The sequence below is a fragment of the Sordaria macrospora genome, chromosome 1 (assembly GCF_033870435.1).
Source record: "Sordaria macrospora chromosome 1, complete sequence".
Lineage (NCBI taxonomy): Eukaryota > Fungi > Ascomycota > Sordariomycetes > Sordariales > Sordariaceae > Sordaria > Sordaria macrospora.
In genome coordinates, this window is record NC_089371.1 from 7,102,560 (window position 1) to 7,114,883 (window position 12,324).

The 12,324-nt window shown below is 52.6% G+C and overlaps 3 protein-coding genes across 3 annotated transcripts; 1 reads left to right on the plus strand and 2 right to left on the minus strand.

The window, feature by feature from the left end:
• Window positions 1–5,134: 5,134 nt before the first annotated feature.
• On the plus strand, window positions 5,135–8,392 carry SMAC4_00216 (uncharacterized protein; the record flags this gene model as incomplete). Its single annotated transcript, XM_024655244.2, has 1 exon — window positions 5,135–8,392. The coding sequence occupies one exon, from the start codon at window positions 5,135–5,137 to the stop codon at window positions 8,159–8,161; it is 3,027 nt and encodes a 1,008-aa protein (XP_024510992.1). The 3' UTR covers window positions 8,162–8,392.
• A 1,892-nt stretch (window positions 8,393–10,284) lies between these two features.
• On the minus strand, window positions 10,285–11,451 carry SMAC4_00217 (uncharacterized protein; the record flags this gene model as incomplete). The annotated part of the gene is made up of 1 exon (XM_066089400.1): window positions 10,285–11,451. One exon carries the CDS (start codon window positions 11,449–11,451, stop codon window positions 10,285–10,287), a length of 1,167 nt encoding a protein of 388 aa, XP_065945833.1.
• A 47-nt stretch (window positions 11,452–11,498) lies between these two features.
• Window positions 11,499–12,253, minus strand: SMAC4_13120 (uncharacterized protein). The gene is made up of 3 exons (XM_066091270.1): window positions 11,903–12,253; window positions 11,755–11,833; window positions 11,499–11,677 (listed from the first exon to the last, which is right to left on the minus strand). Exons 1-3 carry the CDS (start codon window positions 12,039–12,041, stop codon window positions 11,632–11,634), a joined length of 264 nt encoding a protein of 87 aa, XP_065945834.1. The 5' UTR covers window positions 12,042–12,253; the 3' UTR covers window positions 11,499–11,631.
• Between the last annotated feature and the right edge of the window lie 71 nt (window positions 12,254–12,324).

The following is a 12,324-nucleotide window of genomic DNA, read 5'->3' on the forward strand; positions in this document are numbered from 1 at the left end:
AGGACGCCACCAAAGGCACAAACTCACCACGGGCGGCAGTGTCAGCGAACGTCAGCAACCGAAGTCATTCGCGATAGGTTGGAGGTTTTTGTGGGCTTATAAAGCGGCGTGTCACACCACCAAACTGAAACTGGTAGCCCATCAAAAACCGTCAGAGGGTGTCAACCACACGACCGGCGAGCTTGGAATCTGAAGCGGTAATGCCGGATATTCGGGATGGTCAACACAGCATTGAGGGTAAGGAAAACAATTGCCCATTATTCCGTAGGGATTTTTGAACTACGTCTTGGAGAAATAACCTTATTCGAGGCGTCGTTTGTCATGCAATGACAATAGACTATTCCGGATGAATCTCACTGGTTCCGAGCGATCATCGATATGCTGCAGCTCTAGTTCTGACAGTCCGTGAGACGTACATTAGCTCGATGATTCAGGTCATAGTGGTGATATCGTGACTGGTCTCATTGGGATAGGGCTGCACCGCCAAGACACCATCTTGGTGTGAACCGCGGGAGGCCTTGGAAGGAAATGCAAAAGTGTCCGCGCGTTCAGGAGGTATAAAAGCAAGAAAAAGACCTCCACGCTTGTGGCTGAAATTTGCCGACGGGAGTGATCTTCTCGTCAATGGTCTTACCTGCTTCACACATAAGCCCTTCCGGCCCGTAAGCTTGCAAGGGAGAGAAGTGATATATCAAGACCTCGCTCGCCTCTTCACACTTCCTTATTTTGTCCTTGACGCCAATTGCTCAAGAATATTCGACGAAATGCTGGGCGACAACAACAGCGACTTGGAAAGAAATGGAAGGGAGGCACAGATGGACACCAAACCAGCACGCTCGCCACTTGGCTTGTTCAAGGGCTCGGTCGAATCATTGACGCGCTGTTTGAGCCGATCATCAAAGGAATCTAAACCCGCGTCGGAGGCATCAGGCAAGAAATATGTCCATACGCCGACTCACGCAGCGACTTCCCACCTCAAGACAACCAGGTCGAGAAACATGGACCGAGCAAATGATGTCCTTTGACCAAATCGATGGGCAAGCCGTGAAGAGATATTCCACCTGAGGCACAACTTGTTAGTGAGTAATAAACAAGGATGTTCTTTTGAAAGTACAACGGGCTGACTGGCGGCAAGCCTTAGGCGTCTTTGTGGAGCACGATGTTGATGAGGCAGACTACGCCCTCAAGCACGAGACACCGCCTCAAGTTTGGTTCCACGGGACGAGCCTAGTCCAGCATGCTATGCTGCCTCGACAATCCCAGCGAACATCCAATCAGTCCACACATCATGAAGCCCTCAACACGGGCCGCGTTACAGGAGGCGAGAGACTTCAAGCGACCTGGTCCAACATTTGAGGACAGATGGTTGGCAAGGATCTTTAGATCCGTGATGGGTGGTCCGCTGTGACCAAGCAATAAAGGGCTCGCCGCAGGGGAAACGTAGTCCGATAGGAGCAGCAGAAATACGGTTGAAGCAGGCAATGGTGGCGATGGTACCCCAACTCTTTGGACTCCTAGGCAACACAATACTCGAGGCGCAGTTGCTCTGGTTAAAGGGCGAGACTTGTGACCGTCGAGACGACTCCAATATTGAGTGGAGAGGATGGATTTCAAGTCAATTTCTCCTGGGTTTGCGTGAAACAGCTTTGCCCCCAACACACCTGGGATATTGTTGTCGAAATATTGAACCGTTGTAGGAAGTTCCTAAGCATTCCTAGGCTGACCATTGTTGAGAAGGGGCACTTGTGAACGGTAAGTCGAAGCCGTGGCTGCCCGAAGCCCTCGAAGATGGCCAAAGAGACCGGTATTCTCGAATTAAGAGATGAGCTACGCCGTCTTTGTCTTGCATCGAGATATGGAGAGTCCACAGCAACTGAACGGCCAGATAGGCGGAGGCCAAGCTGATCAGATGACGAGTACGCCGTGGAGAACAGACGTATGGGGGCCATGGGGTCCCCAAGGGCTCTCGAAGGGTTCATCTCGATGGAGACCGGCGAACAGGTCAAGGTGTAGATAGTCCGAAGCTGGTCAGTCGTATACCTAGCTGAGCAGTGAGTAGTAGCCAGGACCAGCACCCAGGAGTAATGGGGATACCCCTGGCATTAGCGCAACACCAGGAACTGCACATCAACATAGCCGTTCCCGCATCTGCACATCAGCTATGTGACTCTGAGACGCGCTCGAGAGGCTCTGTGTAAGCTTTGAATCGTATCCGAGTTGGGAGGGGCAGTGATGGTGATAATGGGCGTGGCGCAGCACCAATAATGGCTTGTGGTTGGTGGTGATAGCCGCAGAGATTAGTACTGAAGAAGCGGCGCGGCTGTACAAGCGCGGCAATTCAGGAGCAGAATTCGAGGATCATGGTGCTTGGATCAAATTTAATGGTCTCGGCAGGGGAAGAATCACGTTGGTGACGGCGTTGGTGACAGGAGCGAATCTCGCATGTGTGCGGTATCGACGTGGTACAAAATCGACGGGTTCGATGTGCCGATGCTTGTTGCTGCAATACCAGGAAGCCAATCGATTCGTTTCTGGTATCCCATAGATGTTGTCCAATGTGACTTGTGATGGTGTTGGTTTTCTGCGAGGGATGTTGTAAAGTGGGAAAGAGATGTAGGTGATGATGTGATGTTGAAGAGAAAAAGTGACAAGTGGAAGGAAAGGATGGATGGAAGGAAGGGAAGGATCACCTGGGCCTCCTCCACTCACTCCTCACTGTTTGGTCCCAACCCCAGGAGCCCCAGATGTTCGCACCTTCCCGCTCCTTAGCGCACGGCATCCGGCAACATGTAGCGGCTCAGTGGGCAGGTACCTACAGCTTGCATGTGTACCTGACGTTTTAGTGGAGACTCCTCTCCATTTCAGTGGGGTTTTTGGTTCTTGCAGCGCTGTTGGTGCTTTCCCACCCAGGGGCAGTTCGGACTCGTCCGGTCGACAGCCATCTCACCGTCATCTTCATCTCCCGCATCTCATCTCCGCGTGGTCAAGAACCTTTCAGCCTCCGCCACACGCCGGTCCACACACACTTCCCTCGGTCTGCTACCGACAGGACAACACCTTCAGGAAAGGACCTGACTAATGGAGCCAACCCCCAATCATTGCTGAGACGCCGCAGACTCAGCTCTTTGCGCCAATGGAGGTTGGGGGTAGACGACTTGACGGCGTATCCGGCCTTGACAGCAGCTGCCTGATTGATGAAAGAGATTATTCGCGAGTTTTGGCAAACACGATGAGTGACTGAGTGTCGGTAAAGCAACACAAGATGCTCCATGCTTCAGTCAGTTCAGTCTAGAGGAGGCGTGGAGGCAGCAGCAATCCATCATCGAGAGACGAGATTCTCAACCTCAACATCTTACGGCGTCACGAACAATTACCTGTGCCTTGTCCAGGACCCAAGTCTGAGCGTGGAAATGCCTTGCCTTAATAGTCCGTCGTCTCAATACTGACTTTGATTCTCTCTCCTCCGACAGGGGTTGCCGAGGTGTATCCAGACCTTCCGAGAACAAACCACATACCTCCAAATTCAGCCACTTATGACCGGCGTGTGAGAGACTTGGCCATACTGCGCTCTCGCCATACCCTACGAGCCTTCCTGGAAAACGTGTTAAACGGTCACGAACGCCACCTTACAAGGCGAACAAGTGGTCTTCCGTTCGGTTCTCGAGACCCGCGCATGAGGCCAGAGGAAGGTATCCAGATAAGCAGCTTGGATTTGTGCTACGGAACACGCTTGTGGTTGGCACTGACATCCACGGCCGAGGTCTTTAATTCGCCAGTGAGGCATACGGGCAAGTCCAGTCGGCATCGAGTAAAGAAATGCGGCCGGAGTCCTGTCATCTGTTCGCGCGGAAATTCTGGGAACACAGCAATCTACGGAGACCCGGTCAATCGATAAACTCGCTATTCTAACGCCGGTCGCCGCTGTTGTGTAAACCCACCAAGTCGTCCACTGCTACCCATCAAGTTAAAGGAATAGCCCTATGCACTGGTCGCTATATGTATATGGGTGAGTGCTGCCCCAAACACTGACCTGAGTCTCAGCTGGTTGGATGGCTGGCTCTAAGCAGTGTGTGTTTTGCCACCCTTCCATTTTGCTCTCTCGAACCATTCCGTGCATCTTCCACTCATACCAAAAGTGGTATGCGTGATCTGGCTGTGTCACAGGTTACCATTTGGGGGTCGGGAATGCTGCAAAGGACTATGTCGTCCTCGACCTGTGGGCGGGTATGTACGAAGCGGGCTGCAACGCTACCGTAGGTCTGTTTGAGCTACTGAAAGGGGGCCGAAATAGAAGCTTGCAGCCCTGCTGGCCAATGGCATCACCAATCTCGACCCCAGGGCCGATCCTGAGGTGGATGGAGAGAACCAGGGTAGTAGAGCCTGCAGCTAGGGTTGAATTGACCGGGGATGCTTTGGAATGATCCCCAAACAACATCCAACTAGTCTCAGAGATGATGCTGAGTCTGGACAGCAACCACCTGGGGCGCCAGTCGAGGCACTATCTGCGGCCAACATGGATGTTGACCCGCGGATATCACATTCTCATCCCTTGCCCGCGGATGGCTTCCTGAACGGATACAGACACCAACAACACCATTCCTCGCCGAACTCGGCACTCTAAGAAAACCTACTGCACACCCACGATGAGAACGAGGGAACGATGATGGAGTATGACGTGCGTCACCACGCCACTCTCGGTACAGAAACTCCTCCATGCTACTCTACCCGTCTCTCAGGCGTCCATTATTTCTAGTTGCCCCCCTTTGCAAGTGCGAAGACCAACCCAACGATGCGGGTCAGCCGTAATTTATACGGGTCGTACAACACACATCGACAAAGGTCCCAGGCCCCAGCATTCCGACACTACCGTCAGGGCGGCCACTTGCGAATATTATCACTCACCTCCCCATGCCTTGCTTTCCGTTTTGTCTTTTGGCCCACGTTCCTTCGCCATCTCGTTGGTATCATCACAGTTGGTTGAGAGTTCCATAACTGCAAAGCAAAAATTACACCTTTCGGCACCCACAACTTCTATCATTTCGCTTCGTCCTGTACGCGCCATGTGCAAAGCCAGATTCACACCTCTACCCTAGTCCTTTCACCTTCCATTTATGCCCGGGGGGTTCCGGCCAAGATGTTGTCAAAGCCGGGATCCACAATCCGAAAGCTTGTCTCCCCGAAGAAGACTCTGTTTGTCGAGAAATACGAGGGCTCTTACTTTCATCACGACGATGAAGGCTACAGGTCGGTCTACAGAGAGCTTAAAATGCGGTCATGGGGTCTCCGAAGGAGTTCAAAGCCTGATCTGGATGTTCCGAAGAAAGAAGACCTTCATAAGATACTCACTTTTATCCCACCCCTTCCCGACACTCCGCTCTCATCAAGGTCTTCTTTGTCCAGCTGCGGCTATAGCACAGACCACACCAGCCCTCAATGTTCTTCCCAGCGTGTCGGAAGCCAAAGTCCTCAGAGGAGTCCACTTCTTTGTCCTGAACACCTGGAGCACCAGCCACAGCAAACCCGAGGGAGAAGCAAGCACTCCAGCACGTCGCCGAGGACGCCTCCCAGAACACCAATCACACAAGAGGTACACCAAATCATCCTTCTACCGCCCTCACCTCCCCTGCAACAAGACGAGCCGAAGCAGGATTATTCGATTCGTCGACCAAGTATTACCTTGACTGGTCTGGGGATCAACCATCAATCTATATCCACAGAGGAGATTGCCGAAGGCTATGCCGGCTCTCGAGAGCAACAACGTCTACCAAGCAATGGATATTCAAACGACATTCAGCAGCTCATTCCGGAGATGGATAGGGAATTTCAGCCACAACGGTCCCCGATCGAAATAAAGCTGCCGTTACCGGCGCTTGTAATCCCGCCGACAACATATTACTCGGCAAATCACACAAAGCCTTTGACGCCTGTACATACTCCCTCCCAGTGGAACAAAGCGCGAAGAAGAAGTCAGGCATCATTGCAATCCTTCATACAGCCCTCCAAAAGGTCTTTCTTGCTCACAAGCCCGGCAAGGTTTGCCTCGGCCAGCCGGACAAAGAGAAAGAAGTCAAAGAAATCCCAAAGGCGGCCGCGCATAGCCAGCACACACGGGTCAAAATGGGAACTACCAGACACTGCCCGGAATTTAATCGAGCGCTTCAACCCTATCGAAGCGGACGAGGTGCTGCCGGAAAGCATCCTGCAGGAAATAATGGACAGAGCTTGTCTAGCCCATTCAGCGATGAATGATGAAATGAAGACAACTGGTCAAGAGGATGATCAACCATCTCAGCAGCCCGTTACGCCTGTCGAACCGTTTCACCTCGCCGACTTGCCGACACGGATCGACAATGCCGGCGTGAGCTTGACTGTCACTTTGGCAACTCCTCCACTTGGGACGGCACGACCGTCTTTATTTGGTCAGGCCGAGATCACCAGAGATGACTGCGCAACACCAAAGCAGCAGTTGCAAGAAGATGGGCAGAAAGAGACCCGGCCGAGAGGCCCTCCCGTCGTCTTAGCAGAGGATGGGAAGGAACACAGTCTACCCATTATGTTTCGCCTTGAAGAAGCAGAAGCCCAACAACCTCTTAAGCCCCCGAGTATCGCACATCTTACACTTTCCACCACCGGTCCCATCAGGCCAGTACCGCGGCGCACTCCATCCAGGCAACTACCTCCCCTTCCGACTATTCCTGAGGGTATCACCAGTTCGATGTTGACACCTACATCAGCCCCGTCACCTGGATTTGGCTCCGATGCCAGCAATGACGATTTTATTCTTCTCAAAGGCACACAATACACTCTGACGATACCATCCTTCCGTCACGGACCCATCCGAATACCCAAGCCCGAGCCTCCCATCAACCAGCTCGCCGCGAATGCCGAAGATGGTCTTGACTGGGTAGCGTTCCAAATTTCGATAGGGAGCGGTATCGGCGACTTTGACAGCGACCCCCTTGACTACTCACGGCCTTCGGATGCTGAACTTAATGAGCGCGACGACATTATCGCCTGGTTTTCCGATTTCGGGTTCGATGGGTATGGTACGTTGAGGACCATTCCGACCGTCGAAGAGCAGATTGAGCGCAGGCTGGTCAGACAAGAATATCTCAGACAAGAACATGCCCGCCTACATACGCATTCCACGAGTGTTGGTGGCTCCTTGAACATGGGTCGACTAGGGATTGCAGACAGCAACAGCAGCGGCAGAGGACCAACCTGGAACGAACTTCGCCGGATTCAGCATCTGCAAGCATACGACTGGGACCGAAAACAATCCCATGAGCGCTCGGCAAGCGTCAACGAGTATCTTCCTTCCCAAGCCCCTACGACTCACATTGCTGCTCACCAGACGCAGCAACAACACTATCTGCCCTGGATATCACGAGAGGCACCTTCATCAGCCTGGCCTATCGAACGTCAATCTAGGGACCATTCGGACAAACCTACCACCAACACCCCTTATGGTCACGCCCACAGCCAGAGCTGGAGTTACTCGCCGTCACCTTTTCCAGCGCCAACATCGCATCCCACCGCTCGCCGGGACCATAGCCGTGGTCGCAGTTCAAGCGATACCGCCAACACCAACAACGACAACACCCCTGTTCCAACATCAATCAACCGCAATCAATCACCAATACTGCGAACGTCTACGCCAACAAAGACTCCCACATCCCGGTTCCAACAACAAGACACTCGAAGACCCGGGACGCCACAACAACAATCCTCCCTTGGGCTAACATCATCTTCACTTTTTGGTTCATCACCAACCATCCAACGATCCGAGTCTCCCTTTCTTCCCGGTTTTGCTTTCCAATACGAGGAACAAACGGACCTTTCGTCGTCAATAGTCCCGACCCAAACCCAACAACAACAAAAAGCACAACCGACAAAGCAAACAGCCAAGAAAATTCCGCAAGCAATCGACGCGGCCCGCGCCCGCACTTGGCGGCAGGGAGAGCAACAGGGACCGCGCCACCGCCGCAACGAGTCGCAAGAAAGTATAAAGAGTCTACCGCAGAGCCCGGCGCTCAACATGGTGGTGTCACGGGATGTGAATGGCCAGGAGTATGTGATTCCGATGGGGTTCAATTTAGATCATGACTTGGGAGATTTCCTCAAGTGGGAGGCGGAGCATGTCGCGTTTGGGATTGATTGAGTTAGTTGCATGATTGTTTGTCTTATGGCATGGTTGTGGGTGGTTGGAATGTTTAGCGCAAAGGATAAAAAAGGAAACACGAGAGGGGGAAAGGAGGAAGGGCAAACTGAACTAATGGCGCTGGCGTTTCTGGGTTGGGTTTGACATCATGGGATCTTTCTGTTATTTCCTCTCTTTTATGATACCACTTTATAGTTGATCTTCATCATAGCGAAAATAATTTCCCTCTTCAACATCAACCACTGAAAGGATTTCTTGTTGAGTGTCCATATTAAATGGCCTGCGTCGCTTACATGTCAGTCAAGGCACATTGAAGCTCGGCATCATTGGCTCGAAGACGGAACATTCGCACACCGATGTACCGAACCTTCATCCACCTCATTCTATGCTACCTTTATTCAATATTGGCAGGTGGTTACAAGCCTCCAACGTATACCGATATCAAGGTTCAACCTGAGCCACGAATTCCATCATACCATGAGACAATCCCACAAGGCACACACAAGTCGTTCCGCACCCTTCATCATCTTTGCCGCAAAGCGTTAGATGAGGGAAAGAACGACCGGTAGTATCTGCACCACTTCGAGAAGATTACGTATCTTCATATTATCAGGAGCAAGCAATGTAAGCCTGCCTCGTGCCTGCGTATACGGTCGGCCGTACCTACTTACTCTCTCCATTATGCGGGAAGGTAACAGTTCAATCACGGAATGGACTCCTAGGTTGCTATGAGGAGCAGGCTGTCGCGGGCAAGGAAGGAACCCATCTTGCTCAGCTCGCGAGCAGGAGGGAGACAGACCAAGACTGGCAAGGAAGGAACGAAGCGATTCCTAAAATAAGCCAGATAGCTAATTGGAAGTCCGGTAGGTGACGAAGAATCGTGTACATAAGCCTCCCGAGCTCCCAGCTTTCTGGCTGGCCTCCACTTCTCTTCCTCAACGTGATCGCGCATCATGACATCTTTGGCCTCCCTGACCCTTTGTTTCACGTACCTAGGTATCTTGCACCTTCCATGAGGAAAAAATTGGCTCAGTTCTCTCTTCATCACAATCAATTCATATCCATCCATCAGCTGCGGATGGAAAGAAAGGATCCCATGGTGTTTTTTTTTTTTTTTTTCAAACATCCCTTCTCTTCTCCTATTCCAAGCATTCGAGTGAATGAAAACTCTCCACCACTCGTCTCACACCTGCACCCTCCCGCACCTTCCATCCCATCTCAACCCTCGGTCGCTCCCTCCCTCCTTTGCCATCCGGTATTTAACCCCCACCACCGCGCCTTCCTTCCACCACCAACCAGACAATCAGTCACCCGCTGGCCGAGCAGTCTAGTGGGCGACCACACCACGACCGCCGCTCCGCTCGAGGCGTGCCGCGTTCGAATCTCGAACAAAGCACTTGGCAAAAAGATTGTCTGCGATCTGTAAGTGAGAGAGGCACACCCAATGTTCCACACCACCCAGAAGCGAGGACGCAGTGTCATTCCAGGGTCAACCAGCGATTGCGATTGTTGTTGCTGTCCTTGTCCGCTACTTGGGGTGTAATGGACTTGGGGGATGAGAGTCTGTCCCCAGTCCCAACATGTCAAGTCCATTTGGGTGATTTGGGTGATTTGCAGTCTATCTAAGCGTCCTTGTCAATCGTACTTAGAGGGCACGGTGTTCCTCGACTCTGGAGAATTGAGCGTACTGCGTGATGCATCCGGGGAATAGGAACAGTAACCGAATTAGGGGGAAGAATCAAGATCGTGTCTAGGCGGGTGTTCTAGATTGTCTTTAATTTTTAGTTTTTTGAACTTCTCGTTTTTTCCTCTGCATTTGAAGTTAAGGATTTGAACCCGCGTTTATAGGCCCTTACTATATATACTAACTACTACCAGAGATGTTAACGCTTGATGTCGTGATGCGGTGTGGTGGTTGGTTTATGAGGAAGGGTGATAGCACGGATTGATATGTTAGTCAGAGGTGTACGTTCGCCTAGCAATGAAACCATAAAACTTTGCTTGTGATGTACGTTCAGAGACTAATGTTATCAACCAGATGTCGCGATATGGGAGAAGGAGCAGCAAGTGTAAAAAATGAGTTCCTATCGCCACGCATCATCAACATTTGTTATCTGCGAACCTCATACATCACCCATATCAACATCATCACCCTCCCCTTCAGTATCGCTCTCCTCATCCCCATCCGTCGCATAAGGCACAAACCGAAAGTCCAAGAAACTCAACCCGACTCCTCCTCCTGGAACACCCCCTCCCGCACCACCACCACCACCTCCAGCCCCTTCCACCTCCACCATAAACTGCATGCTCAACACACCCTGCCCATCGCCCCTCAAGCTGACCTTGCTCGCAATCTTCATGGCCTCGGTCGCCGCCTTGATCGTATCAAACTTGAACGTTTGGCTCCATCTCCTCTCGCCTTTGGCCCTGTCCACCGCTCTAACCGAGAACGTCTCCAACAGATCCCTTCCGCGCTTGAAATCCACCGTGCTCTCCACCCCGGGCGCTCCCGTACCGCTGTGGCTCCCGGACGTCCTGAACCTCAAGTAGGGCTCCTTGCGCGAGACCGCGATCGTCAGCCTTTCCGGACTGATGCTGCCCACCTCCGCCAGCGCATCCAGCAGGTAGCGCGCCTGCATGATCACCTTGAAGGACAGGTCCTCGACGTCAAAGGGTATGTCCTCGGGCGTCTCGGGCAGGTAGGTCGTCAGGTTGCACGTCGTCTTGACGCCCGCTTCGTCGAGGATGATGCTGAACGGCCCGCCGTCCGACGGGTAGCTGAGGATGCAGGTGCCGTTGGAGGACGTGGTGGATGAGCCGTGGAGGGTTTGGAGGCTGAAGGCGTCGGAACCATGACCGCCGCCGCCGCCGGTCCGGTGCTGGTTATTTAGGCGCGGGTTGCCGCGCGCGAGGGGGTCGATGTCGAGCCGGGATTGACGGGCGGCGACGTCGGCGACGCCGAAGATTTGGAGGGTTTCGAGGAAGGCGGGGAGGGAGATCTGGAAGGAGACGGGCTCGGGATCGTCCGTGGCGGCGTCGTCATCATCGTTGTTGGCAGGGGCGGGTGGGAGGTTGGTGATGTAGCTGGCGAAGAGGTTCTTGTTCCAATGGGCGGCGCCTTGCATGACGCGAGCGTGGTCGGCGCCGAATCTGAGGCCCTCCGGGGTGATTTCGACGTGGATCTTGTTGGTGAAGCCGATCGCTTTGAGGAGCTGGTAGAGCGGGCGCGTGGAGCTGGTGACTGCCCTGAACAAGGGAGGCCCGCTTGCGTCTTGAGTTGGTTGTGACATGTTGCTGGAAGATTAACAAGGTGTAAAAGGGAAGATGGCGTGTGATGTTCAGAAATCGGCTTGCTTTTTTTTTTTGGAATAGGACTCTATGTATTGTACAGAATCTCGCGGGGCGTCCGTAGTTGCGAGGAGACTGCTCTTCTCTTCCTTTCTTGTTTGATTCTCCAGGGTATCTCAGTATTAAACGTAAACTCCTACCGCACAGAACATGTAAACAACGCCGAATCTGCGTCAAGTAGTTGTCAGCGTTGAAGGTGAGGATGAAAGAGTGGTCGGGTTGGAAAATGGATGTTGAGTGGAAACAGTCGAGGCACAACGGGGACGTACGCAAAGGCCAAAGAAGCCGGGATGCCCAGGAGAGGCAGATTGATGATGGACCGGTCTAGAAAGTGGTTTCTGGTCAGTACACGCTTTATTAGACAGAAGATAAGCTTGAAATGAAATCACATACTAAGAGTAAAAGCGCCGGTCAAGGTGAAACCGATAAGGAGGAGGAGGAAAGCAACGGGGAACTGGGTGCCTTTGCCAATAGTGGGGAGAAATGGGCTGGCAGACGCGCCGTGCCAGACCTCGAGCAGTGGTGAATCCATTTAGCCTGGGGGGCGATTGGTTGTGAATAGAAGAAGATTGTACGGTTCAAGTTGAAGCTCAAGATCTCGACATCCAATAAACACGAGAATCAAGAAGACAGGAAAGTGTTGTTGGTGCAATGGATCAAGATTGAGACGAAAGTTTAGATTGAGAGAGCTTCCCCAGATCAACTGAAGCTCCAGCACAGATCGGGACCTGACAGTGGACAGCAGAGAGGCGACACCGGACGCTGCAGTGAGGTGAACGTGTTCGAAGCCTGAAAGGGTTTAGCGTGGACCGAGC

Coding starts and splice junctions, on each gene's coding strand:
- SMAC4_13120 (XM_066091270.1), bottom strand. CDS start 12,041: ATGGATTCACCACTGCTCGAGGTCTGGCACGGCGCGTCTGCCAGCCCA. Junction 11,834..11,902: donor GACCGGCGCTTTTACTCTTA/GTATGTGATTTC, acceptor ACCACTTTCTAG/ACCGGTCCATCATCAATCTG. Junction 11,678..11,754: donor GTCCCCGTTGTGCCTCGACT/GTTTCCACTCAA, acceptor TACTTGACGCAG/ATTCGGCGTTGTTTACATGT.